The sequence below is a fragment of the Diadema setosum genome, unplaced genomic scaffold (assembly GCF_964275005.1).
Source record: "Diadema setosum unplaced genomic scaffold, eeDiaSeto1 scaffold_65, whole genome shotgun sequence".
Lineage (NCBI taxonomy): Eukaryota > Metazoa > Echinodermata > Echinoidea > Diadematoida > Diadematidae > Diadema > Diadema setosum.
In genome coordinates this window covers 3,702-30,142 of record NW_027307691.1, presented here as the reverse complement: position 1 = coordinate 30,142, position 26,441 = coordinate 3,702, and the positions used below count along the sequence as shown (strand labels likewise).

Sequence of the window (26,441 nt, the reverse complement as noted above, 5' to 3'; positions counted from 1 at the left end):
AGTTCATTTTTGTTTTGTAAATGATTAGCAACACTGATTGGTGATGACTATGCATTTACCTGTTTTGCTTTAAAAAAAAATAAAATAGATGAGTTGGCACGTCAAAGAAGATTTTGGAAAGAGAGGAACCTAGAGGCACCACAACAAGGTAAGTACACTGTACGATCATATGTGTTGTGATGTCCAGCATCTCACATATATATTTCTACATGACTCTATTCCCAAGTACAAATCAACACTACAAATCAACACTAAGGGCCCCATTTCTCTCTCTCTCTCTTCTTTCAATCTTTGAAATAACAACAACAACAACACTAAGTCTCTGTTCATCATCAAATGCATTGTTACTCCAAACACCCAGAAAAAAAAACAAGAATGGGGATCATGCTTTTTCTGTTATGGGACCAGAACTGTGGTATCAGCGACCTATTTAGTTACTCCAACTGTCATCTACGGAAATATTAAAGTATGGTGAACAAGAAAAAAATGTCGGTATTCATAAACAAAGTGATTTATATATTTCTGCAAAGCTTAAGTCTCTATGAATATGAATAGTTAACTTTCAGAAGGTGAAAATGTCTTTAGAACGATTGAGAGATGGTGTTTTGAGGCCCTTTTTAGACCACCTGAACCCGATCTGATGGCGAAATTTTGGTGACCAAAATTATGACGTCATGACATGGACAAATCAGCCCTGCGCTTGCTGATTGGATACGCTAGCTAACTTTGCACCTAAGCTGCGCTCTGTATCACGCCGCGCGCGCCGTGGTTCGCATTCAAAGCGTGCATTCTGCATGATGACCTGAGTGCACCGAGGTATCTGTACGTGTCTTATTTACTCTATCAAGCAAAATTGAGTTATAATTTCACTTATTGAATCCATCTTCCTTCGAATTACCATGAAGTATACCTTTTTAAATTTCTACTTGCGCTTTCGCGCCTCAGTCTCTACTCTTAAACAGCTTATAGTAACCGTTTAATAGGCCTAGTTAGTACAGTAGTAGAGCCTAACGTTACGGTAGAACAAGAACTCTGACCTAGCTAACGTAAGGATCTACGTAGTGGAGTAGCCTATGTAGGGTTGGACCTACTACTCATCGACCGCCTAATGTTTATTTGCTTGATAAGAATATTTAACACTGAAATTCACGTAAAAAAACTTGACCTACAAAAAATGTACGTGATTGAGAAAATCCAGCTCTATCAAATGCCGTTGTTCCCTTTTCGATTCGAAGTTTCAATGCAAAAATATCGCCGACGAACTAGCATGGCCTCGTTTCAACTCCCCGCGGTAAATCGCGTTATCAGGATCGACCGCTGTTTTTTGCATTGATAATGCACGCAAACCGAGTTGTATTGAACACCGTGTTGTAGAAAACGTCAGCGAAGCTTTTTAGGAACTTCCATAGACATTACATTGTGCTTTCATTACGATTCGGTGAAAATATTCATTCAAAATTTTGTCCTTGTTTAAATCATTAATGAACAGTGAATTATCGCGTTTTCCCACACCATCCTCATCTACATTCAAAGCCGATCCATTTTTATGTGCTTTGCGCGCAGACGAAGTGCGTACTAAGTGTTCAGTGCGCGAATTATACGCGGTCGGTTTAAAAGAATGTGGTCGATATGTAGTGGGGCTACCATACACACCAAACTAGCTCTCCGGCGGGTACTCGGCGGTTCGCTACTGACGTTGCTTCAGACTATACATGTATTATTAGTATTATTATGGCTATTATTTATTTATTTATTCATTTATTTATTTATTTATTCATTCATCTCTTCTTCTTTTTTTAAATAATGGTACATTTTACCCTGCTGTTTCTGCCGATAAAGCAGATGCGACTAAAGATAGGCAAGGTACAGTATTGTATTGCATCCGCTCACAAAGAACTACGTGCTTTATGAATGGCGGACTCGATGTAGAGCTAGCTAGCGCTGCACACTCGATCGTAAGGGGTACGTTCGTCCACGTCATGACGTCATATTTTAGGGCCCCCGAAAAAGACGGCCGTTCTGGAGCGAAAAATCGGTGAAGTAAATCAGTCAGTTTTAAATCGCGATTTTTCAGTGGTACGAATATATTTTAAAAAGTCACATAAAAAATCTGTTTTAACAGACATTTCCCTCTGCTTTGACACCTTCTTTTGTATGATTTTCTTGATTTTAATGTCTCGTTCACCATCCTTTAAAATTCATAATTAAAGGACAAGTTCACCTTCATAAACATAAGGATTGAGAGAATGTAGCAATATTAGTAGAACACATCAGTGAAAGTTAGAGGAAAATTGGACAGTCGATGCAAAAGTTATGAATTTTTAAAATTTTTGTATTGGAACTGCTGGATGAGTAGACTACTAAGGCTTGTGATGTCATATGAGTACAACAGTATAAAGAAAATGTAAAGAAAATTCAACATATTTTCACTTTTTTCACATAATTAAAGAGCACTTGACTTGCCTCTTTCTAAAGGCAATGGGAATAATATTACCCGTAACATATGTCAGTAACGAGTCAAGGAAATGTGTACTTTTTTCAAAAGATGAAATTTTGTGAAATTCTCTTTATATTTTCCTTATATTGTTGTACGCATGTGACATCATACACTGCAGTAGTCTTCTCATCCAGCGGTGACTGCACAAAAACTTCAAAAATTCCTAATTTTTGAACGGATGTTCCGATTTTCCTAAAACTTTCAATGATGTGTTCTACTAGTATTGCTACTTTCTCTCAATCCTTATGTTAATGAAGGTGAACTTGTCCTTTAAAATGTATCTGTTCCTCTCACACTGAGGATTATATACATGTAACTGCAGTTATAATGTTCAGAACAATTGTGTTCTTTATCTGGTATGTGTTTGTTTGTTGTTTGTATTTTCTTGTCTGTTGCTACACATATTTGTACATATGTCAATACATTTATCTCCTCATTTTTTTAATTGCCATTAGCACCAATAGGTGGACCTGTGCACTATACAAGTATCCACTATTGTCAGTAGTAGTAGTAGTAGCAGCAGTAGTGTCATTGTTATTATATGTAGCAAGCTATGTATGAATATAGCTTCTCCATTTAGAACCAAGTGTGCTGATTTGGGTGGTTTTTTTTTTTTCTTTTAAAAAAATCTAATAAGTTTTATTCATCATCGTTGTTTATAAAATATTAATCCCAGCTTAACCATCATCTCCTTCACATACTGATCTAAAGACAAGAACTGATGTCATGACTTTGCTAAGAATGAAAACACAAAGTGAGATTTATTGGTCAAACTGTAGGCAAATTTATTTTGCCAGAGAGGCAATGAAAAGCACAGCCACAAGGCCCACAATAGTTTGGGATAGATAAACCATCTTTTGGAATTCCAGTAAGAATTAATAACTTTAAAAGATGTTTGATAAAGTGTGATCAAATATCTAGGATGAAGTGGGTGAGACACAATCATTGCTGACAACTTTGTCTTGATAGTAAAGTCATGTAACATTGTATAGGCAGTCAATTTTCTTTTGTTCTGTAATCTCCACTATTCTGTTCATTCATGTGAATTTCCAACATGCACAATGTCTCATGAAAAATTTCATGATAATCACTGAATACAGGTATTGGAAAGTGTGATAGTCTTTGGAATATGAAACTACAGGTACCTATTGTCTTTGAAGTTCATATCCATACAGAAAATTGTGTCTTTGTTTTTTGTGACCTTCCAGAAGCTGCTGTTGTTGAGCCTGTGTCACCTATGAGTGCAGAGCCTCACATTGCAATTGTTCTGGAATATGCTGGGTTAGTACATGGTGTCAGCCTCTTCCTGGTTCTCTTTGCTAAGCCCTCTCCATTTTTTTCAATTTCACAATTTCTACAATGTACTTCCAGTGGTCCTATTACTACCCTAATGAAGGCACTATAGCTTTGCTTTTTATTAATGTGTATTTACTCTGTCATTTGTTTGTTTGTTATATATTGTGCTGCTTTGCCTCTGAAGGATATTTGAGGCATCAAGTTCTAGGTTTATTGCATTCACCCATCCATCAATATGCACTTCAGCATGTCTATTTGACTGCCATTTATTCCAGTATATTGACCTGAAGAACTCTTGAATGTTTTATGATATATTGTATTATATATACACACACACACACACACACACATATATATATATATATATATATATATATATATATATATATATATATATATATCCCTAGTTGGCACCTTAGGGAGACATATTGGGGGGAAGTGTCTTCATTAGGGAGACAACTGGTCATTAAGGAGACAATTTTCGTGTCTCCATTGCGTAAACTGCCATTGAACATGTAATAATAAATTTGCATATAAAACAAATGGAAATGTCTTCCAAATGACCCATCTAGGAGTATATATATATATATATATATATATATATATATATATATTTCCCAGGTATGCAATATCAGTTGGAGATTGTGCAAAAGTCTCCCAGGCACAGATGATAAATTACACTTGTATGTATTAGTATTCCAGCCATAATTTCTTGTAATTTTTTTTTTCCATCATGATATAATGTGGTAGCATATTGATAAGGACAGTTACCCCCAGAGGACAATTACCCCTGGCTAAATCCTGGTTAGTATAAGGGTGAGGTTTAGGTTAGAATTTGGGTTAGGGTAAGGATTAAGTTCAGGATTAGGATAAGGGTTAGGGTCAGGGGAAGGGTCTGGGGTAATTGTCCAGGGGTAATTGTCCCAGAACCTGTTGTGGAAAGGTTGAAAAAGATAAATGGTAAAAGGAGTGTTTCAGCTCTAACCAACAAAAATGTTTTGAAAGGTCATTGGTTTTTGTTCAAATGTCATTGTTGTCATTTGTTTAATCATAATTTTAGTCAGAAATGTCCAGTGGGAAAGTAATTTGTTTTGCAACAAGGGCAGAATGTGCATCTCAAAGTAACTTGTAGATGAGATGGGGGAAAAAATGTACAAGCTTTTTAATGAGCTACTATTTGCAGTGAAAATGAATTTGCTTACAGTATTTAGTGCAAACTGATGTATGAAGAGATGATGTGGGTAGACATTGGCAATGTTCAATCAAAAACAGCTCCAAGACTATAACATTTTAGTATTGGTGGGATGGGACACCATGGATAATAAATAATTGCTCAATGGTGCATAGAAACTGAGGTCATTTATCATGGAGTGTTCAGTGATGTGAAGACTCAACATCAAGAAGTACAGCTTCAAGCTTTCAGAAAGCACCAAGGTCATCCTATTCAGGCTTGTGAGATGTGTAAACTGAAGTTGTTTAGTGTATCAGTAACAGCTAATTGCATGATGTTAAAGAACATTTGTTGACTGAGTAGATAGAAAGAGAATGATGAATGACACCAACTGATTCAATCATTGTCTGTGGTACTCCAATTATTTGTTGCAAATCTGCTGCTTTCATTTTGACCGATTTCCTGCAAAACATCTTCCACAAAATAAATTCCGTTTGTTATTACACATTTTCAGTTTATGAATGACTTCACTGTTTTGTTTACTTACAATTCAATGAGGTGAAATTGATGAAATTTTTTGAGGTTCCAGGTATACATGTAATTATCTTATTTCACATCTGCTGTATTTATTTCCCATCATGGCTGTTCTGTAGAGCTGCTGTTGGTTGCAGTGATATCAAGGTAAGAATACATATATTTTATAAGTCTGCCTATTACAAAGTTTGTACCAGCATTAACCAAGGTTGAGATGTTTTGTTTTTGTTTTTTGACACAAACAAATCTATCTAAACACTACACAAGCACTCTTACAGCGCAGACCTCCACCGATCAGCTCATTTCCACCACTGATCTTGTTCTCCAAATAAGATCAGTGATTTCCACTCTACTTATGCATGCTGAAAATCACCCTTTTGTTACATCATCGGCTTCCAGCTGTGCGGCACCTCGCCCAAGCAAAGCACGCACATGTGCAGCTTGAACTCCAAAGGTCATTGACCCTACTTGCCAAAATATTGAAAATATTGAAAATTCACAAAAAAGCTTGGATCACTACCAAAATTGTATTATCTGTTCCTTGTGTCATTCTCAACATTTCCTGTAAATTTCATCCATATATGTTTACAACTTTTTGAGGTATTTGGCTTAGACAGACCAAAAAAAAAAAACAAAAAACAAAAAAAAAAAAAAAAAAAAACCACACCAATGAAAACATAACCTCCTTCCTTGGTGGAGGTTATAAATTAGGGTCTGTCATGTTACAAGAGTGGTTATAAAGAATCTTTGGATCCCATGTGGGGAAGTAATTAGTTCTGTATAGGATTATATCCATCAACTCCCACAATTCACCTGGCTTATCTTTTCATCCCACTGAGGTCAATGCAAAATAATTTTTGAAGTGCACTGTGATGAAATAAAACAGGAGCACAACTCTCCCATGATCAGCTTATGATGAGTGGGGTACAGGCTCTATGTGAACCAGTGTTTAAGCTTCTAAGTTAATGATGATTAACCAAAACAGTGAAGAGAGGGTACCGGTAGGGTAACTGCTTACATCAGGAATCATGTTTTAACTTTTTGTTAGATATTACTAGAAACCATTTTCTTTTCTATTCTATAAGGAATTAAAAGTCTATCTGATGAAACTCGATTTTGAAATGGATGCGTTATTTAAAAACAAAGTAAATCAAAGTGGTCCTAATAAAAGATGAGACCCAGTATTTTGATATTTTTAAAGATATTTTCATATTAACCTTTATTATGATAAACTACACTGTTGAACTGTACTACAGTTGAACCTCTCGTATCCGGACAAGTCGGACCGGGGCTCATCCGGATAAGGGATTTGGCCGGATACGGGAGACTCAATGCTTTATACATGTACATATACATACACATGTACTGATGTAGCCCATGTAGTACCACATGTAGTAATGTGTATACTGCAACCTTTTCATTGTTACACTCAGTAACAGACCCCAAAATAGAGGTGTAATATGTAATTCATGTGTGTTTGTGTAGGAGTTCTCAAGGAGCTGGGAATCCCCCTTTCCTCCCGTAATTATAAAAAATTAAAAAAAAATCACGGCCAGATTGCGTCCGTATAATAGAGAGATCCGGATAAAGGGAGGCGGGATAAGAGAGGTTCAACTGTATTCTCTATAAATTTTCTTTATAAAGCTACCATTCCAAATTGCATGAACTACTAGTATTTTACCTTCTTTGAAAACTTTCCTCTCAGTTTCAAGAGGAATTGTTCTTGTTGAAAATACAACGGGCTTTGTTGTGGGGCAGTTACCACATAATAAGCTCTCTATAAATCTGTCCCTCAGATATGACATTAAATGTAAGTTCTGTGTGTCAGTTTGCAGCCTTTCTTCTAGAGACTAAAATGTGTTGTATGGAAGATTCCTTTATACTCCTATCTGAGTGGTTTATGTCTTACTGGTAAATGCTGCCAATTCTGATAACCTTTTTGTCGTCTTGAGTTTTGCTTTGTATTGATTTGATACTGACTGTGTTCCATCAATTTACAATAACTGTTTTTACTAGCCTCTTGATAGGAAGTTTATCTTGGTTCCAAGTCGTGTCACCGTTCGGCAGATTCAAAGGTTCATCTCCCTCAAGCTACAGTTGAAGAGTTCCTTAGAGGTAAACTGTATAATTATAAACATTGTTGTTATTACCCCCACAGTCTTTCATCTCTCTCTCTTTTTTCTAATAGTTGTGCCATATTGTATTATATATGTCACTTCCATCTTTTCTCCATACCCACCCCTCTCAAAAAAAAAAATGATACAATGTATAAAGAAAAATCATGCTGTTTAGCTTATCTGAGCTTGGGCTTAAAGGACAAGTTCACCTCATAGAGCTGTATTTACATATCGCTAGAGGGCGTACTCATTTAAATCGCTGTGATCGCATGGAGAGCTCCGCCATTACTAAGAGTGGCAAGTGAGAGTGGCAAGTGCATATGCACGCGCACTGCATCTGCCAAAATTGTGCATGCAGACGATATTGCCAGTGCGTACTTGGGCTTTAAATGATTTTTTATTTTGTATTACAGATTTTCTATCAGCCATTTATGATTTATGTCGAATAATTTGAGAATTAATATCCCATGACAAGATTAAATGCATAGAATATATACTCTGTACATGTAGTACATGCATTCATTTTGTGTGATATGTTCAGGACTGTGTGTGTGTGTGTGTGTGTGTGTGTGTGTGTCTGTGTGTGTGTGTGTGTTTGTGTGTGCAGGCATATTCACTATGTCCCATTCAAATTATTGTATTTCTAATTAAGGTTGAGGTGGGGGCCTTCAGTAAATGTGTGTGTGTGTGTGTATTTGTGTTTGTTATGGATGTGTATGTGTGTGTAGGCCTACTTGTGTTTGTTATGAATGTGTTATGGATGTGTATGTGTGTGTGTGTGTGTGTAAGCCTACTTGTGTTTGTTATGGATGTGTTATGGATGTGTATGTGTGTGTGTGTAGGCCTACTTGTGTTTGTTATGGATGTGTTATGGATGTGTATGTGTGTGTATTTATGTTTGTTATGTATGTGTGTGTGTGTTTGTGTCACCCGTGCGCACGCGCGCACGCGTGTGTGTGTGTGTGGGTGTACAAGTAATGATCCTTTGATCTCAAAATACACCCAATTCACTCTGAAGCTACCTTTTTTTCAAATAGCCTAGCTACTTATGTAAAAGTATGGCCTTTTCCTCTGATTTCAGCGATTTTGCTACCCTTTTCACATACGCGCGTACATCGTCCGTCCATGAAAAACAACCCCTTTTACACGCATTGTTTAATACAGGACTCAGTGTAATGGCAGTGCATGTCCCCAGGGCTGGAGGTATTGGAGACCTACCCCCCCCCCCCCCAAAAAAAAAAAACCAACAACAACAACAAAAAAAACGTTTGCCACCATGTGCCTCCAACCCCCACCCCCTGAAAAAAATAAAATAAAAAAATAAGCTGAATAAAGAAATAATCACAGTAGCAGTTCAGGGTGCCCCCAACAAAATTGCGAGTCACCCAGTGCCCCCTACTAGAGAAATCCTAGCTATGCCACTGATTCCCGCCCCCGGGGTTATCTCCAAGTCGCGTTCACCACTCAATCAATCAGATCTATTAAGCTGCGTAGCTGCACTTGAATGTCCGCAATGAACAATCAGCGCTCAGCGTATGAAAATAACATTGATACACTACTGAGGAGATAATTATTTAGCTTTGATTTACATTAAAAATAGCAATTATATTGTGTAACGCGTGGTTTTTTCAATGAAATTATTAAATCATCACTCAAATTGTTGATTTTCATTGTGTGTACGTCTTGCAAAGGAGCAAATCCGGCATTGTCAACCTCGGTTGTCAACGCAACGGTACATTGCTAATACACAAGAGATTCGCACTGTACTGAAGTTTTGCCACTCTTAGTAATGGCGGATTGTGCTCCATGCGATCACAGAGCCTTAACGTGCGCGCGTATGACGAGTCCGCACTCTAGTACGTATAATAGAGCTCTATGGTTCACCTTCATTAACATAAGGATTGAGAAAATGTAGCATTATTAGTAGAACACATTGAAAGTTTGAGGAAAATCAGACAATCCGTTCAAAAGTTATGAATTTTTGAAGTTTTTGTGCAGTCACCACTGGATGAGAAGACTACTGCAGTGTATGATGTCACATGCGTACAACAATATAAGGAAAACATAAAGAGAATTTCACAAAATTTCATCTTTTGGAAAAAGTACACATTCCCTTGACTCGTTACTGACATATGTTATGGGTAGTATTATTCCCATTGCCTTTAGAAAGAGGCAAGTCAAGTGCTCTTTTATTATGCGAAAAAAGTGAAAATATGTTGAATTTTCTTTACGTTTTCTTTATACTGTTGTACTCATATGACATCACGAGCATTAGTAGTCTCCTCATCCAGCGGTTCCAACACAAAAGTTTTAAAAATTCATAACTTTTGCATCGATTGTCCAATTTTCCTCAAACTTTCACTGATGTGTTCTACTAATATTGCTGCATTCTCTTAATCCTTATGTTAATGAAGGTGAACTTGTCCTTTAAAGGTAGGGGATACCTTTTACAGAACTAAAATGCAGCAAAACAATGAACCTCAGTGGACTTGTTTAGGCCACTGCTTAGAAATTTGGAAGTCAACAGTTATCTACAATGTGAATAATGCACAAAACTCAACTACTCAGTAGTTCTGTGTGTCAGCCACACTTAAGCGTTTTTGTTGCAGTCTTCTGTATTTTTTTTTTTATCTATAAACACAAATCTAAAAGTATAAGAGCTGATGTAATAACATATAGAGTGTGTGGCAAGAATGTATATAGAAATGTTTGTAAGTTTTGATGAACTTTATTCACAAAATATACATGATGGACACACATGCAGTGCATGGGTCTGCAAAGGTAGCCTAGTAATGTACTGGAATTTACGGTGAGCCCCGAAAAAAATTCAATTCAAAATCTAACGGTCAATAAAAATGTACTAAATGTTACCTTCCACTTTCAATACTTTATGGGAGTTTCTAAAATCATACTCTCTTCAACATACCACTGTGTTTATACAACTCTTCATTTAAGGCATGCAAATGGGATTCCCTACCTTTAAGAAAGCTATTTTCGATGAGTTGTCATGTAGTGTCAGTCATGCATACTTTTTACATTTCAAATGTCTTAAAGATGTATGAATGGAGAAAAGTGGGGCCAATTGTCATATTTTCATCTTCTTCTTAAAGAAAACATTGTCAAATTTGTCACCAAACTTGGCAGTATTATCTTTATTCATAGAACTGAGCACATTTTCCACCAGGGAGAATCTTCAGCAGTCTTCTACTCATCCAGGAATAATTTGAGAAAATGCATTAATAAGTGTACTTTCAAGTTTCTTAATGACACATCCAAGGGTTGCTGTCATAGACCAAATGCCAAATGCACGACCAATTTTTACTTTTTCATCTTCTTGTTACTATGGGAAATGCATGGTCAAAATTTCACCTATTAATGTAGGAGGTGATAATAAGCAGTTAGAGTCACAATGCCCCTCTGGGGGACTCTAAACTTACCCCAAAATTAGAGGAGCTGTGAAAAAAAAAAAGATTGCAGAAACAAACAAACAAACAATCCATCCCCCATACCCTCCCCCCCCCCCCCCCAAAAAAAAAAAAAAAAAAAAAAAAAAAAAACTTTCTGTGGAACCAGATATGATATCCTGGTGCTATACATTATAAAACTAAAAATGATTATAGTAATGTTTTACATTGGTGAGTGTACTTTCAGGTTTCTAATGGCAGATCCAGGGGTGGCCTTTCACATTTTGATCTTCTTTTTGAAAATGCATGCAAAATTTCTATGAAAAAAAAAAAGAGGCATATACTAACAGTATGAGAATGTACAATTCAATGGACACCATGCCCCCAAAGGCCCCAAAAGCCCACTCCCTCCCCCCCCCCCCCCTCATTTGCTATGTTCTGTTTTAAAGTTAATGGTCTGCAAGACTGCATGGAAGGTGAACTTGCAATATACAGGTGAGCACTAGGCTCTCTTGGTTCTTTACCCATAAACTTTATCTTCATTTTCATTTCATTTCATTTCATTTTATTTGGCAGAATATAAAACAATGTACAAGAAACAAGAAACAAATACATGCCAGGACTCCTAAGAAGCAAATTTATGCTTGTGGCTGGAGCCCTCAAACCAAAAAGGATAAAATACTGTACATACAATCACCAAGCACTTTTTGTGATATGGACTAATACACACAGAAGATTAGTCCAAATTAAAATAACACAATGTGTACTCAAGTCATCTGTTATTGACACAAAAACATATCTTTGCTTAATTTGTTGGCAGACATAGTACACACACGCACACACTCGCACATTCATCCATAGTATACAGAGAAAAAGAGATGAGAAAGAGAAAGGTAGAGGAAAAAAGGAGGTCTAGTCAGTCATGGATACCATCTGTCTAAATACACTCTGTTTATATAATACTTTAAATCTGGAAAATGTAGTACTAGATTTAAGGTCACCATCAATAGAATTCCATTCCTTGACACCTGTAAAACGTATGGATTGCAATCTTAGAGTGGAATAAGTAAAAGGTTTACGAAAATTGTAGCGGTACCGGGTGGGATATGAGTGGAATGAGGAATTCATATGGAACATGTTTCTGAACACATCGGGCAACATATTTTGGTGATACTTAAACACGAATAACAAAACATTCAGCTTGACCAGATCAAAAATTGGAAGTATCCGAAATTGTACAAAGAGTGGTGAACTTGGACAAGTAAAATGACTATTGCTTATACTACGCAAAGCTCGTTTTTGAAGCATGTATAATCTGTTAATGTGTACTCTGTATGTGTTTCCCCATACTTCATTGCAATAATTAAGATGAGGCAAAATTATTGCATTATAAATATTTACCAAGATATATTGGAAGGCAATACACTTTTTAGTTTGGATAAAACACCTACATTTCTTGACAATTTAGAACAAATATTTGCAACATGATACTTCCAGTCAAGGGATTCATGAATGAGTACGCCTAGAAAAAATATCGACACAGTTCTCTCTATGGAAGTATTATCAATCATAGCATTTTGGTCGTGAAACAACAGTTTTTTACCTCTTGGATGAAATATCATATATTTTGTTTTACTAAAATTCAAAAAAAGTTTTTTGTTACTCTTGTACCATTCACTTAATATTTCAAGTTCATTATTCATTGTGGAAATTAATGAGGATATATCTTTGTGAGAGAAAAGCACAACAGTGTCATCAGCAAATAATGAGAATTTTAAAATCTTTGAGGTATTCACAATATCATTCACATATAACAAGAATAATAGAGGTCCTAGAACTGAGCCTTGTGGTACACCAATGTTCACACTGAGGCATTCAGATTCAACACCATCGACCACCACATACTGCTTCCGGTTATGTAAATAACTTTGAAACCACTGTAATGCCACTCCTCTTAAACCATATAAATGCAATTTTTTTAATAAGATGTGGTGGTCGATGGTGTCGAATGCTTTAGATAGATCCATAAATATTCCACAACAAAGGTTTCCTTTTTCAAATTCCTGTAATATATAGTCAGTGAGATGAATAATACTCAATGAGGTGGAATAAGTTTTCCTATAAATCCAAACTGTTCAGGAATTTAAAAATTGTTCTTTGTCAGAAAGGTATAAAGTCTCTTATACATAATTTTTTTCTAACAGCTTGGCAAAAACTGAAATAATTGCAACAGGTCTGTAATTTGAAATATACTCAGGCTTACCCTTTTTAAATAATGGAATAATTTTTGCAAAATTCAATTTTTCTGGAAAGATACCACAGCTAAATGATGCATTGAAAATATCACACAAAGGTTTGGCAAAATAATGAATACATTCCTTGACTACTCGGGGAAGTATATCATCTGGCCCAGATGCTTTTGATGTATCTAACAAAGAGGCTATTTCAATTATTTCGTGAATAGAAGTTGGTGACATAAAAAAGGAGGAAACATTTCCTGAAGCAATATAATCTTTGAATGAACTTGACGAGATTGATATTGCTTCTGCTAATTTTTGACCTACATTTACAAAATAATTATTGAATTGCATGGCTATATCTTCTTTTGATGTACATTTTATATTGTCAATGTACATATGGTTCGGAAAATTGTGTTGTTTTTTAGTGCCCAATATGGTATTAATTTCTTTCCAAGTTTTTTGCATATTGCCTTTCAGTGAAGAAAATAAATTCTTATAATATATTTGTTTTGATTTACGAATAATATTAACAAGCTTATTCTTATAATATTTGTATTTCTGAATATACTGAGACCTGTGGCTTCCCAGAGTTTTTTTATACAATCTATTCTTATGATTGATGGATTTAACGATACCACTTGTAATCCAAGGTCGCTTTAACTTAACACTTTTCCTGTGTTGAATCCTTTGCAATGGAAAACATTTATCATATATAATACAAAACTTATCAATGAAAATATTATAACTAACATTATACTGGGAACATTCAGAACTATCAAACCACTCAGTTGACTCCAATGCCTGTTTAAACAATAACATATTAGCTTTAGTGACTATTTGTTTTTGATATCTTTCAGACTTACATGATCTATTGTTACACTGAAATTTCTCTTCAGACAGACAAAATATTTGGAAATGATCTGATAGATCATCATAAACTATACCAGAGTGAAATTGCTTTTCAAATCTATTTGTATATATATTGTCTATTAAAGAGGCTCTATTTACTGAAATACGAGTTGGTTTGTCTATCAATGGGTACATACAATAAGAAAACATCATATCTACAAACTCATTTGTTTTGCTGTGAGAACCGTAATTCAACAAATCAATGTTAAAATCCCCTTAAAGATACATATCTTTTTTCTCACTTTGCAATAATTCAAAAACATTATTCAATTTATCAGTAAAACAAGAAATGTCAGTATTCGGTGGCCTATATACACAGGCTACAATAATAGATTTATTATAATGAGTAACCTCTACAAAAAGTATTTCATAATTTGTGGTAGAACAAGATAAATCATGTTACATATTGCATTTCTGTGGAAATATATAGTGCTACTCCTCCACCGATCTTGTCTTGTCTACATAAATGTACAAGGGTATAATTTTGAATATGATATAAGTCAGTGTTGGAATTTGGGGTAAACCAAGTTTCAGATATTGCCATAATATCAAATGTATATTCAAGGGATGACAATAACATAATAAATTGATCAAAATTCCTTTGAAGACTTCTAACATTTGTATGAAATAAAGACAATTGAGATTGGATTCTTGCATATTTAGTCAAGAAATTTTCAGTGAATAAATATTGACACTTGCAATTTGGGTCAATACTGTTCTCTACGTCATCAAGGGTGTGATGATTTCCAAAATTACGTGGCTTTGAGTTAATGACAAAGGGATTCAATTTCAGGGACTGTAGTTTGGCAATATCAACATGTTTAGACAGGTGAAAAAATTGATACATTGTCCAGAAAAATTCATTATCATCAAGTATATGGTTAAATGGTAGAATATTGGAATTACAATTTACACATAGACATGACTGACTAGAAGAGGGAATACTTGTAAAGCAATGCACACACTCACACATACGTCTGTTTAACAGTAAACGAAGGAAAAAAAAATAGTTGCAAAAAAAAGAGAGTATAAAATTACAATATATGTAGCATGGAGGTAGCAAGGATTATAAATCGAACAGATAAAGATACAGCTGTACCATGATGTAAGGCAGTACCGGTAATAATTTCTTGCATTTAAAGAATCAATACATTGCTGTGCTGTTACCTAAATGATGTCAAGGTCGTGGTCACTTCTTATCACCCTTTTGACAGTTTTCCCCCCACTTGCAGGCAGAAGAGCGATGATCCTACCATCTGAAGACCATGCTGACAAGACTTTCTTTGTTTCACGTGTTTTTTGAAGAAGGATCTGATTTTTCCAGGTCAAGTCCTCCACGATGGATATCCCTGAACCTTTCAGCTTCCTTCTGTTTCCTAGGATGTCTCGGCGCTTCTTGTACGTAGCGAGTTTCACGATGATTGGTCGATGGCGTTGTTTTGCGTTTTCCCGATCAGTTGTCCCCGCTGGTGGTTTTTTTGTCTTTCCTGTGCGATGGGACCGGTCTACATCTCTGGGTTCAAGGGCAACACCACTCCGGTGCCTGATGACATCTGCCGCAATCTCATCCGTGTTCTCGCCAGGTTTCTCCTCCACACCAAATATGCGGATACTTGAGCGTCGGGAGTACTGCTCCATGTCGTTGATGCTGTTGTTGAGGACCTTTATTTCCTTGTCTAGGTTTGAAACGGTCTTGTTCAGTGCTGAGATTTCTTTGTCCTTCCTTTCTAGCTTTTTGTGTAGGTCGAACACTTCACCTTCAAGTCTATTCATCCATTCACCCACTTTTTTCTCCACAGCATTACAGACGATCGTCTCCATGAGAGTGACAAATTCTTGGTTCTTGAGCAGGTCTTTCATGACCTGACACGTAATGGCTGCTGTTTGTCTGGTACTAGGTGGTGTGCTGGAACTAGACATCATGAATAGAGCACATGCGATTCGTAGCAATAGAATGGTAGAGCCTAGAGGCTACTTAACTGGTATAGGTACGAACCAGCGCCCATCCCACGTTAGATGCAAGTAGCCAACGTGTAATGTCAGCGTGTGGGACTAAGGCAGAAGTATACATCGTCAACATAGTCACCTCAATATTTGAGATCCTCAGCTACTCCATTCAGCAGCAAACTTGATATTAGTTCTTCATTCTCTCAGTTGCGCTGCGCCAGACGGTCAAGATAGACTGCCTCCTGATGTCAACAGTCCTCCAAAAGCTGAAATTTGGTCTAATTTTCACCTTCGGCGTCGTACAAGTTACAGTTAAAAAATTAATTGACAGAATTAATAGACAGAATGATTGATGAGGATGCAGAAAGACCATTTTTGTCTCACCTGCCTAACGGAAGCAGCACATAGCCATCACTTCTCTGTGCTCGTTGTTGTTGATTGCGGCGACAATTTGGTATACTTTCAATAAACTTTCCACAGCTTTGAGCTATGACCACCAAACTCACACCACAGGTACATCACCTAAAGATGCCGGTCAATTCAAATTTGAATAGTGGCAAAGTCTGACAGGGTCAAAGGTCAAAAGGTCAATTAACTTACATTGAAAAAAACATACAATATTGAAGTGTTCCCTTGATAACTTTCTACAGCTTTGAGCTGCGTGTGACCATGAAATGTACCATATGTACATTACCTAAAGATGATGGTCAAGTGTGAATATGGGTCAGGTTTGACAATGTCAATGGTCAAAAGGTCAGCTCTTCAGATCTTATTGATATTTCCCACCTTGGAAGCCACATCAAGTTATCAAACCATACAATGTACACAAATTGCAATATGCAGGCAAGACATCTCTTAACATTTGCCTCGTTTATTGGAAAGTTTTTCTAAACATACCAGTAAGTGGATTCAACAAATGCAGACAATTCAGTAACACAGTGAAAATTTGAAGGAAATCATACAGTCTTTTAAAAAGTTATAATACATTGATTACATAGAATAGTGTAAAAAATGAAAGGAGTTTATGCAAAACTTGTGTGTCCAGGAGAGGGAAAGAGCATTTAACATACTTTCTCCAAAAGGTATGGAAAAGGATATCTTCCCGAAACTTTTCTGTAGCACAGGTCTAAAAATCACATGCTTATCATTTGAAACTTTGTGAAGTTCTTTAAATACTCCTTTCTCATTTTCTACTGTGACATCAGGAATTATTGAAGAGTGTATATTTTTTTTTTATTTTTTTTTTTGCATGTACTTACCCCTCTTAACCTCTTTGAACAATTTCAAATGATCTTGAGCTCAGCATGGTCACATAAAAATCCATAAATGATATTAGATTAATTTTTGGAGTAGTATGGCACACTTTTTTTTGGGGGGGGGGGGGAGAACTCCAAGGTAAGAGGCAGCTGAATGAATTAGCAAGGTTTTTTCTTTCTTTCTTTCTTTCTTTTTTTTTTTTCTTTTTTTTTCTTTTTTTTTACAAAACAGCTGCTGGAAATGGTTAAAATGCAGCTCAAAAGTATTTCAACCAGTATTGTTCTAGCTGTTAGACTCTGTGTGCAGTTCAGGATATTCAGTAATAACACCAAATATGTATGAATCTTGTGCGGGAACATCAGCTTGCTGATATGTGTGTGCATGTTGTGTATGTCTTTAGACTCCAGCCAGTAAATTGGTATAAAGAGGCTACAAGTTTTCGCAAGGACAGGTACATTTTGATATCTAGTCTAAGATTGCTGGTCATAGTGACTGGTGGATATTTGTTATGTCAGATACAAACCACTGTTGATAATACAGGTTTAGTCTAGGTGCCAAAGTCAGGTTTTGGGCCAAACCTTGTTTTACCATTTTTCTGATATTCCTAGATATTCCTTATGAATAGGGAACAATTCAAAAAACAAAATATTGTTTCCCCCCATTTCAAGGGTGCTGAATCCAAACCTGAGAGAAGCAAAACTCACATCCTTTAGGGATTTAGATATCCAGAATGGTCACCAAAGATTGAAATACTGATATTTTTTTCAACCGCTTATAAGGAAATACTTATATTGATAATTTAATTGTCGACAGCATCTGAATATTCTAAAATCCTCCAGGATGCAAGAGATGTATCATAGGATTTAGGATTCAGCACCCTTGAAATAGTGTGAAAGTACAGTATATTTTTTTTTTCATAAAGCATCGTATGGTCAAAGTTCAACCTCAAGCAATGAGACTATAACGTGTGATACAACTCCTTGAGGGAAGATGGGTAGCTGTTTTTTAATCTTTGCATTCTTGGGGGTATACTAAGGGTTAGGGTAAATGGTGTGTCCTTTTTTCTGCACTGATGAGGTCTTTGCCACTTTTTAGTAGGGAATATGTGGATGTATTTTCTGCTGCAATCTGAGAAGTGGAACCTTGTGCACACTGGCAAATTTCATAGGATTTTTGGATGGTACATATTGCAGTTCCAAGTCAAACAACTCTACATCACTGGTATCCTGAGAAGTGAATATGTCAGTCTAACCATCATCTTCTTTCTCTAGGTGGACATTGTGTGTGATGAAGAGATCTTAGAACCTGAAGTCTCGCTGAAACGTATATGGGCCCAGAGCACCGAGGATCAGGTTTGTATGTTGCTCTGTTTCTCTTTTAGCCATTTTCTATTTCACTCTCCAGGCAGGAATACAAATATCTCAATTTGCACAGTAGGCCATAATTTAGTTTAGTTTAGTTAAAAAACATATAGTTCAGTTAAAAAACATATACCGGTATATTGTAGTGCATATGTGATGTCATAATCTGTAGTAGTCTTCTGATCCAGCGGTCATGTCACCATTACTTCAAAAATCCATAACATTTGAATGGATTGTTTGATTTTCCTTAAACTTTCACTGATGTGTTCTACTAATATTGCTGCAATCACTCAATCCACATGTATATTTGGGTATCATCCCCTCAGCCCCCTATTTGAACAAAACAAAACAAAACTACACAAAATAGAATAAATTACTTAAAGGACAAGTTCACCTTCGTATACATGTGGAATGAGTGAATGCAGCAATACAGGGGAAACTCGGTATAACGAACACTGCTACAACGAGATATCGGTTATTACGAGGAAATTTTCCCGGTCCCAAATTTCCTTCCACACAAGTCTATGTAAAATGCTACTCTTATAGCGAGATCGGCTATAACGAAATAACTGCTATAACGAGATAAATTTTGTGATTTCCAAACAAAGAAAAATATAGCCATCAATCAAACCTGTTATAGCGAGGTAAAGCAAAATTTCTTCGGGTAAAGCTTTACTTTGCCTGTGCTATCATGTTCCGAGATTGTAAAGCTCAGTGCGCCAAAAACTGTCTTGTACACACATACTTTCTTCAGTGCACTATACAGCTAGCACAGCATGTTGTAAGTGTATGTGTGTGTGTGTGCGCGCGCACTGATACATGCAGAAAATGTGGTGGGACGGCCATATGTATACAAGACATCATGACGTTTAGCAGGTGTGAGGCAATCTGATGCTGTGATTGGCTTTCTACGTATAGGGAATTCCCCATCTTCACACACACACACACACACACACAGTCATAATGTACATACAGAATGTGTCACATACACATACAGCATTGTGCAGAGCATATTCTAGCTTTCCACACACAACACACACCCATACCATAACCACATACCAAATGCTATTCCTACATGCACCATTCCACAGACCATCTTGACACAATCGCAAGCTATATAGATTTACAAATTCAAACATCTACAATTAATAAGAAACACATTCTTGATATTGGATTTCATTGGCGAAAAACATCTTCCTACCCATAAAGATGAGCAATTCCCTCACACACATTACCAAGTTATCAGTATTGATTGAAAGATGATGGGTTGTCCCACATGTGCAAATTAATGTCTTTATGTAATGCTTTCTTTTATGCCTACTGGTAAAATGAGATATCGGCTATAACGAGGAAAACGACTCGGTCCCGACCATCTCGTTATATCAAGTTTCCCCTGTACTAGTATTAGTAGAACACATCAGTGAAAGTTTGGGGAAAATCGGACAATCTGTTTACAAGTTATGAATTTTTAAAGTGTCTGCACAGTCACTGCTGGATGAGAAGACTACTACAGTGTATGATGTCACATGCGTACAACAATATAAGGAAAATATGAAGAGAATTTCACATATTTTTATTTTTTGAAAAAAGGGCACATTTCCTTGACTTGTCACTGAAGTATGGGGTAATATTATTCCCCCTGCCTTCTGAAAGAGGCAAGTCAAGCGTTCTTTTATTATGTGAGAAAAGTGAAAATATGTTGAATTTTCTTTATGTCCTCTTTATATGGTTGTACACATGTGACATCACAAGCTGTAGTAGTCTTCTCATCCAGCAGTGACTGAGCAGAAAATTCAAAAATTCATAACTTTTGAACGGGTTGTCCAATTTTCCTCAAACTGTCACTGATGTGTTCTACTAATATTACTGCATGCACTCAATCCACATGTATGTGAAGGTGAACTTGCCCTTTAAAAACCAGAAATAATCTATAGTATATACATTAGTGAATGCACTTTTAATGTTATTTATGGTAGATCAAGGGTTTGGGAAGGGATCAATTGGGGGAGGGGGCAGTTCTTACATTTCAGTCTTTTGTAAACTACCAAATCATTTTTTTTTTTTTTATACAGGGTACTTGGCAGGTATTTTAACCAGTGTAATAGAATATGCAAATGGACATCACACTCCTATGGAAGCCCTCAAAGCTGCCCCCTGCCCCCAAGTTTGCAATGTTCTCAGGTACTGTGGACTCCCGTTATAACGAAGTCCTCTGGACCGGCACTTTCCTTGCGTTATATCGAAATTTTGTTGTAACCGAACAAGTTAACAATAAAAACACATAGAGTGGGTAATGTTGTGGCCTGAATTTTTACTTAGTTGTAACCGGAATTTCGTCATAACTGTGTTCCTTTTTAATGTGAGTGCACTGTAGTATTCTGCAAGAATTCATGGAAGGTTAGCTTGCGATATTCAGGTATCCAGAAGAATATAATGCAGTCTGTACTAGCTAACTGTATTAAATTTCTTAATGAACATAGTCTCCATGGCTGCCTAAAGATTTGATTTTATGCATTTGAATACCCTTGACTTCATGTCATCATAATATGCAATGATTTTTTGTACATTGTATATTAGTTGAATTTGGCAATGTTTATATTGTGTAAAACTCTGATGAAAAATATGTTGTGTGTATCCTCTGTCTCATTCTGTCTATGTAAACACATCTTAGTAAACTTGTCAAAATACATTGTGTCACCCAATATGAGAAGAGTTCCATTATTTCAAGTCCTCACTGAGCAGCAGCAATTATACATATGGTAACACAGGTACATGTATATTGAAAAGCTCACTATCATTTTAAAACATTTAGTCCTACAAAATTTTCACATTCTTGCAAACTCTTGGGAAATGTTGTGGAATAAAAGTCTAGACTCTGAAGTTGATTTAGTGGTAACTATTCTTTGACTAATTGAAAGCTAAGAGCTAAGAAGAATGACCCATATGAGTCATTTTCTTTGTTTAACCCTAACCAGGCCGGGCTTTTTGGGCTGTTCTGTAGCTGGGGAGGGGTTGATTCAACTGCCCCCCCCCCCCCCAGATCTCGGCCGTCAATCTCGCAATCACCATGAAAATTGGCACACACATTACCTGTCACGTAATCTACCAAACTGTAAAAGAAAATATTGAATTTTTTATTTTCTAATATTTTATATAAATTAATATGCATGAAATCATAAATTTTGCTCTAACCTAGCATCCCTAACAATGTACTTGAAATAAAAATCTGGTATAAGAATTAATTTCTTATGTATTCTATTGTGTATTTATTTTTATGTATTTCTTTATTTTTAACTTTTTATTTTTTAATATTTTTTCCACAAAGTTTATTACAGAACCTAATTCAAGCATAATTATGCTATAATTAATTGATTTCAGCCATTGAAAGTGAAAATAATCAGATCTTTTTGAATAATATGAGTAAACTCTATTTGCCTAGACTTTTTACCCAAAATCACGTTGTTGAGCCATTTTCGGTCTGACAAGCATTTATAAAATGTGGTGCAGCGTTGCACAGTATGTCTAATTTTCCCGAAAATGGTGTCATAAGATGTGCGAGGCTTGAAAGTAAAAAGTCAGCAAGTGGCACAGTCAGAAAAAAATTGTGCAGCGGAATGGTCGTGGAAAATGACGAGGGGGGTGATTCAAGGCACCCCCCCCCCCCAGCCGTTGTAGTGTTAAGACATCTACTGAATTCATCCAAACTTGTCTTCAGTACTGTTGTGATTTTCCATTCTGTGCCACAAGACACGACCCTATTCCATAAATTTTTACTTGAATGAGTTCTTATAGTAAATACTAACTAAATGCGCCAACCCATGTTTTGGTTAAGTCTTTTTTTATTATTGTCTTCAATTATATCTTTCCAACCCACAGATGGCAAATGGGATGCTGTGCCTATATTACAGTGTCACCAGGTCACTGCCAGATGTCGTGTGATGCTACCCTGGGGAAAATAGTTAAATGTATTGTAAATCCAAAACTCATATGACTGTTGCTTTGTGTAGATGATAGAAGATAGTTGTGTAAACTACAGTGTATTTCTATTTGAAGGTTGTGGGACTCCCTGCATTCAGATATGAATGCTGACGTGGGCCAAATTACTAAAGATGTGTAATTGACAAAGAACACACACACAGGAAAAGGGTGACACATAAAGTCAGGCAGTGGTAAACAACACAAGATGGAAATATTATTTTACTTCAGAATAAGCAGAATGTGAAGCAACTAGGAATGCTGTCAACAAGATTGCTCTACAGTATGGCTTGCAGAACATTCAGTGACATGAGCATGTATTCCTGCCCAAGTTCAAGGAGTTGTAAAGACCTTAAAATTACACAATATTTGTCAGTAGGTAGCATGGATTTCCTCATTTTTTTAGCTGCTAAGGGATGACGTCCTCCCAAAAGCTGATGAAATAAATTGCCACCAAGATCACCACTGCATATGTGTAAATTAGAACCAAGCTTGTGCAATCTTTTAATTAGGAAAGTGCAGCATTTTAAGGTTTTGCTTCTTTTTTTTAAGTATATTTGTGTAGAATGCACAAAGCAAACCACTACATGTCTATCATAGGGAATATCGTAAGGAAGCATGATATGTGTTTCCAGTTAGGCCTATACAGAAGGTGAAATCGAGTCAAAACTTGATTTTCACCTGATTGGGAGATTCCAGTTATAATCACTGTGACTGCTTCAAGGCAAGTGTTTTTGTGGTGGCTTAGAAGCATCAATCATGGTTTCTATCAAACTTGGTAAAGTAATGAAGTGTTTCAGTGAAATGTCTATATTTTTCTGTGAAAAAGAAAAGAAATGAATTAAGTGCTGGCAACGTAGAATTGATGATTTTATTCATTTTGTTTCATGTTCCTGTCTCAGTCTTCATATGTGGGTTTTTGTTGTTGTTTTGATTTTTGATGGGGCAAAGTCTAAATAAGCACAGTAAGCACAGTAAATTTTCGACAGTCATCCTGTCCATGCAGAAAAATGGCAAAGGATAGCAACAAGATGTGTGATGGAAAAAGATTTGGTTTTCTGTCTGATTTGAGGATAAATTAAGTTGTTATTAAAACACATTGTACAACCTCTTTGGGATATGGTTACCATCTACAAGGAGATGCACCAGAATTATTCATTTTGGATGCTACGTCACGGAGGAATTGTTGAAAATGTTGTTGCGTATTACACCAAGGAGTAATGACAGAAAGAGATCTGTATTGACGTTTTGCTTTTTTTTTTTCATTCACTAGGATGTAAGTATGTTGCATGTGGTGTACTAACAATGAAAGACTGAAGCAGCCTACATAGTGCATCTAACACGGACACTAAAGAAAACAAATGGACCACCCCGTCAATTTTTCATGGCAAGGCATAATCATTCGAAGGTACATCTAATCATATCAAGGCTGTTTACATTAAATTTGAAATAATATAATCATGGCTGATGTGATAATCATACACGTATGTATATATCACTATGCAACAATCAGTAATTTGTTGTATGAAAATCTTTTAATTTCTTATGAAATCTATATCATCACCACCAGTTTCCACCCCATATTGGATATTATTGGTATGTAGTGAAAGGTCGGAAAGAATTTCGATTAGGAGTGGCTGTTTGTCATGTGACATTAGGAGTCATGTGACATTAGGAGTCACTGAGAGAACCACTTTGTAATGTACCCAGAAAACCCAAAACTAATGATACCTGTGTATTATGTCCTACCTGTTGATAACACTATGTTATTTCACTCCTCATATATGCAGCTACCTATTTCCTTTGCATTTTTGGACATGAAGTTTGATGATTCCTAGTTCGTGCAGTTTCACTAGTACGCCGAACTCATTTGAAAAGTCGTGAATGATTCTTGAGGTGATGAGATGGTCGTAGTAGTGATACCGAACGGCTTTCCCCTCTGCAGACAACTGGAACGGCCAAAAACCGTACACATGAACTCGCTGGCAGAGATGTATAGCAATCCCAACCGAGTAGAGCCCTGCATTAATTGTATGGGAGACATAGGGGCAAAATTGAGTTAAAGAAACATCATCTAAAATGACTCCACTTGACTCTCTGCATGTTGTTGATGTGTCCTACGAGGAGAGGTTCTACTTTCCCTAGTCATGATGTGGCTACTTATGGTGTTTTCTTCAATCAAGCTCAGTTTTCTTTCTATTGTAGAACTCTGAAATGGTGCGATATTGTTAGCACTTGAATCACATAAAATCTGGTCTATCACAATTCACCCTCCACTAAGAGATGAAAAGACAAAAAGAATAAAAATGACATTAGTAAAGGAAATTCTGAAGGTTTCGTTGTGTTTACATATAAACGGATATCAACCCTGAATAGGCGAGGCTATGTGGACGTGAGCGAGAAAGATCGAGGGAGAGAGAGAGGGGGAGGGGGGGGGGGGCGGGGCGGATGGGAAAAGTCCATGGCCCGTCAATGGTATTGCGACTTGTTGGTTCTGCAGGAATGAAGATGGATGTGTGTAGATTGTTGTGCAATGTAGGCCTACATGTATATCTCTGTAGAAATATCGTGTTAAAAAAAAAAAAAAAAAACAGATTTCAAGTACAGATACATGTAACTAAGAACTTGCTTGTTTTTATAATCAGAAAATATTCAGTGGCCAAAAATTTGAGCATTAGGCCTACTTGGCAACTGACACCTACAAAATGTATATTTTATACCTACAAATCATATTTGCCTATTGTAGGCCTGTACATATTTCATTTTCATTTTTTCCAGTTTTTATTCATTTCATCGTTTTTCTTACTATTTTTATTCTCATTTCATTTATAAAATGAATCTTATTAAAGTGTGAATGATTTATGCAGATGGTGTTGATTAATGGAAGTGAGTATTGCTTTCCAACGAGTTAACACACCAACAAATGTCTGACGTGCACGTTTTGTTTACTGTAATGTAGCACCCGAACCGTATGTCTGAATCCTGCGACTATGGTATCAAAGTGTACATAAAGCAATAGAAATCATAAAAGACGAACGCGAATGCGGACAAAATTCCCTGAAGGGAAGGGTGGTGCGAACCTAGTGCTACTATCTCGCGAGCAGTGTCAGGTTTACATGTACAGTGCTATGATTATCTATTCACCTGAAGAGACTTTTAAAGGAATGCCGTGCTGACGCCAGAACCCATTCAATTTAGGACTGAACCGAGGGTTTCCCAGTACAAGCTTTCCCTCAGACTCTGGCAAGACTTGGCAGCCTTGGGCAAGAAGTCTCATGAACTTTGATTCTGGGTAGGTGGGAAGACGAACTACATGAAGTGGCAGGTGGGAGTACGTGACGTTGTCAGATGAGACGTCTTCAAGGTCGGCCTGGCACGATGGTTTGAACTTTGAAGATTTCAGCCAACTGCATGAAATAGAACAAAGAAGAAGAAGAAGAGAATGTGGAGACATTTCCGTAGCTCTACTTTATAAACGTTAAACTTGAGGTGATTCTGTGTATATTATTAAAGAAGATCGTGATGTTTTCTCATCCAAAAACAACAATTAGAACACCGGGGAAAAGAGAGTGTAGGCGTGTAAAGAGACATGACCTCGCGTTTGACTGACGCTGCCATCATTTATTATACAGGTATAGATGTATGATAACCCCAGAGTGGGTTTGTCGGGTAAATATCAAGACCAACAGTTGAAAGGCAAGTCTTAGGCAAAGGTTCACCTTAGTTTGGCAAG

The 26,441-nt window shown here is 36.5% G+C and overlaps 2 protein-coding genes across 2 annotated transcripts in view; one reads left to right on the top strand and one right to left on the bottom strand.

The window, feature by feature from the left end:
- LOC140245925 (polycomb group RING finger protein 1-like) overlaps positions 1 to 24,122 on the top strand; it is a 34,192-nt gene extending 10,070 nt beyond the window's left edge. Inside the window, exons 5-10 of the mRNA XM_072325395.1 lie at positions 89 to 148; positions 3,706 to 3,778; positions 5,618 to 5,645; positions 7,515 to 7,613; positions 18,644 to 18,724; positions 22,610 to 24,122. Of these exons, the coding sequence (XP_072181496.1) occupies positions 89 to 148; positions 3,706 to 3,778; positions 5,618 to 5,645; positions 7,515 to 7,613; positions 18,644 to 18,724; positions 22,610 to 22,672 (404 nt within the window). The 3' untranslated portion in view covers positions 22,673 to 24,122. The remainder of the gene's footprint in view (positions 1 to 88; positions 149 to 3,705; positions 3,779 to 5,617; positions 5,646 to 7,514; positions 7,614 to 18,643; positions 18,725 to 22,609) is intronic.
- Positions 24,123 to 24,498: 376 nt separating this feature from the next.
- Positions 24,499 to 26,115, bottom strand: LOC140245927 (alpha-2,8-sialyltransferase 8F-like; the record flags this gene model as incomplete). The annotated part of the gene is made up of 2 exons (XM_072325396.1): positions 24,499 to 24,728; positions 25,853 to 26,115. Coding segments are annotated over 2 exons (493 nt in total), but the record flags the coding sequence as incomplete, so codon positions are not given.
- Between the last annotated feature and the right edge of the window lie 326 nt (positions 26,116 to 26,441).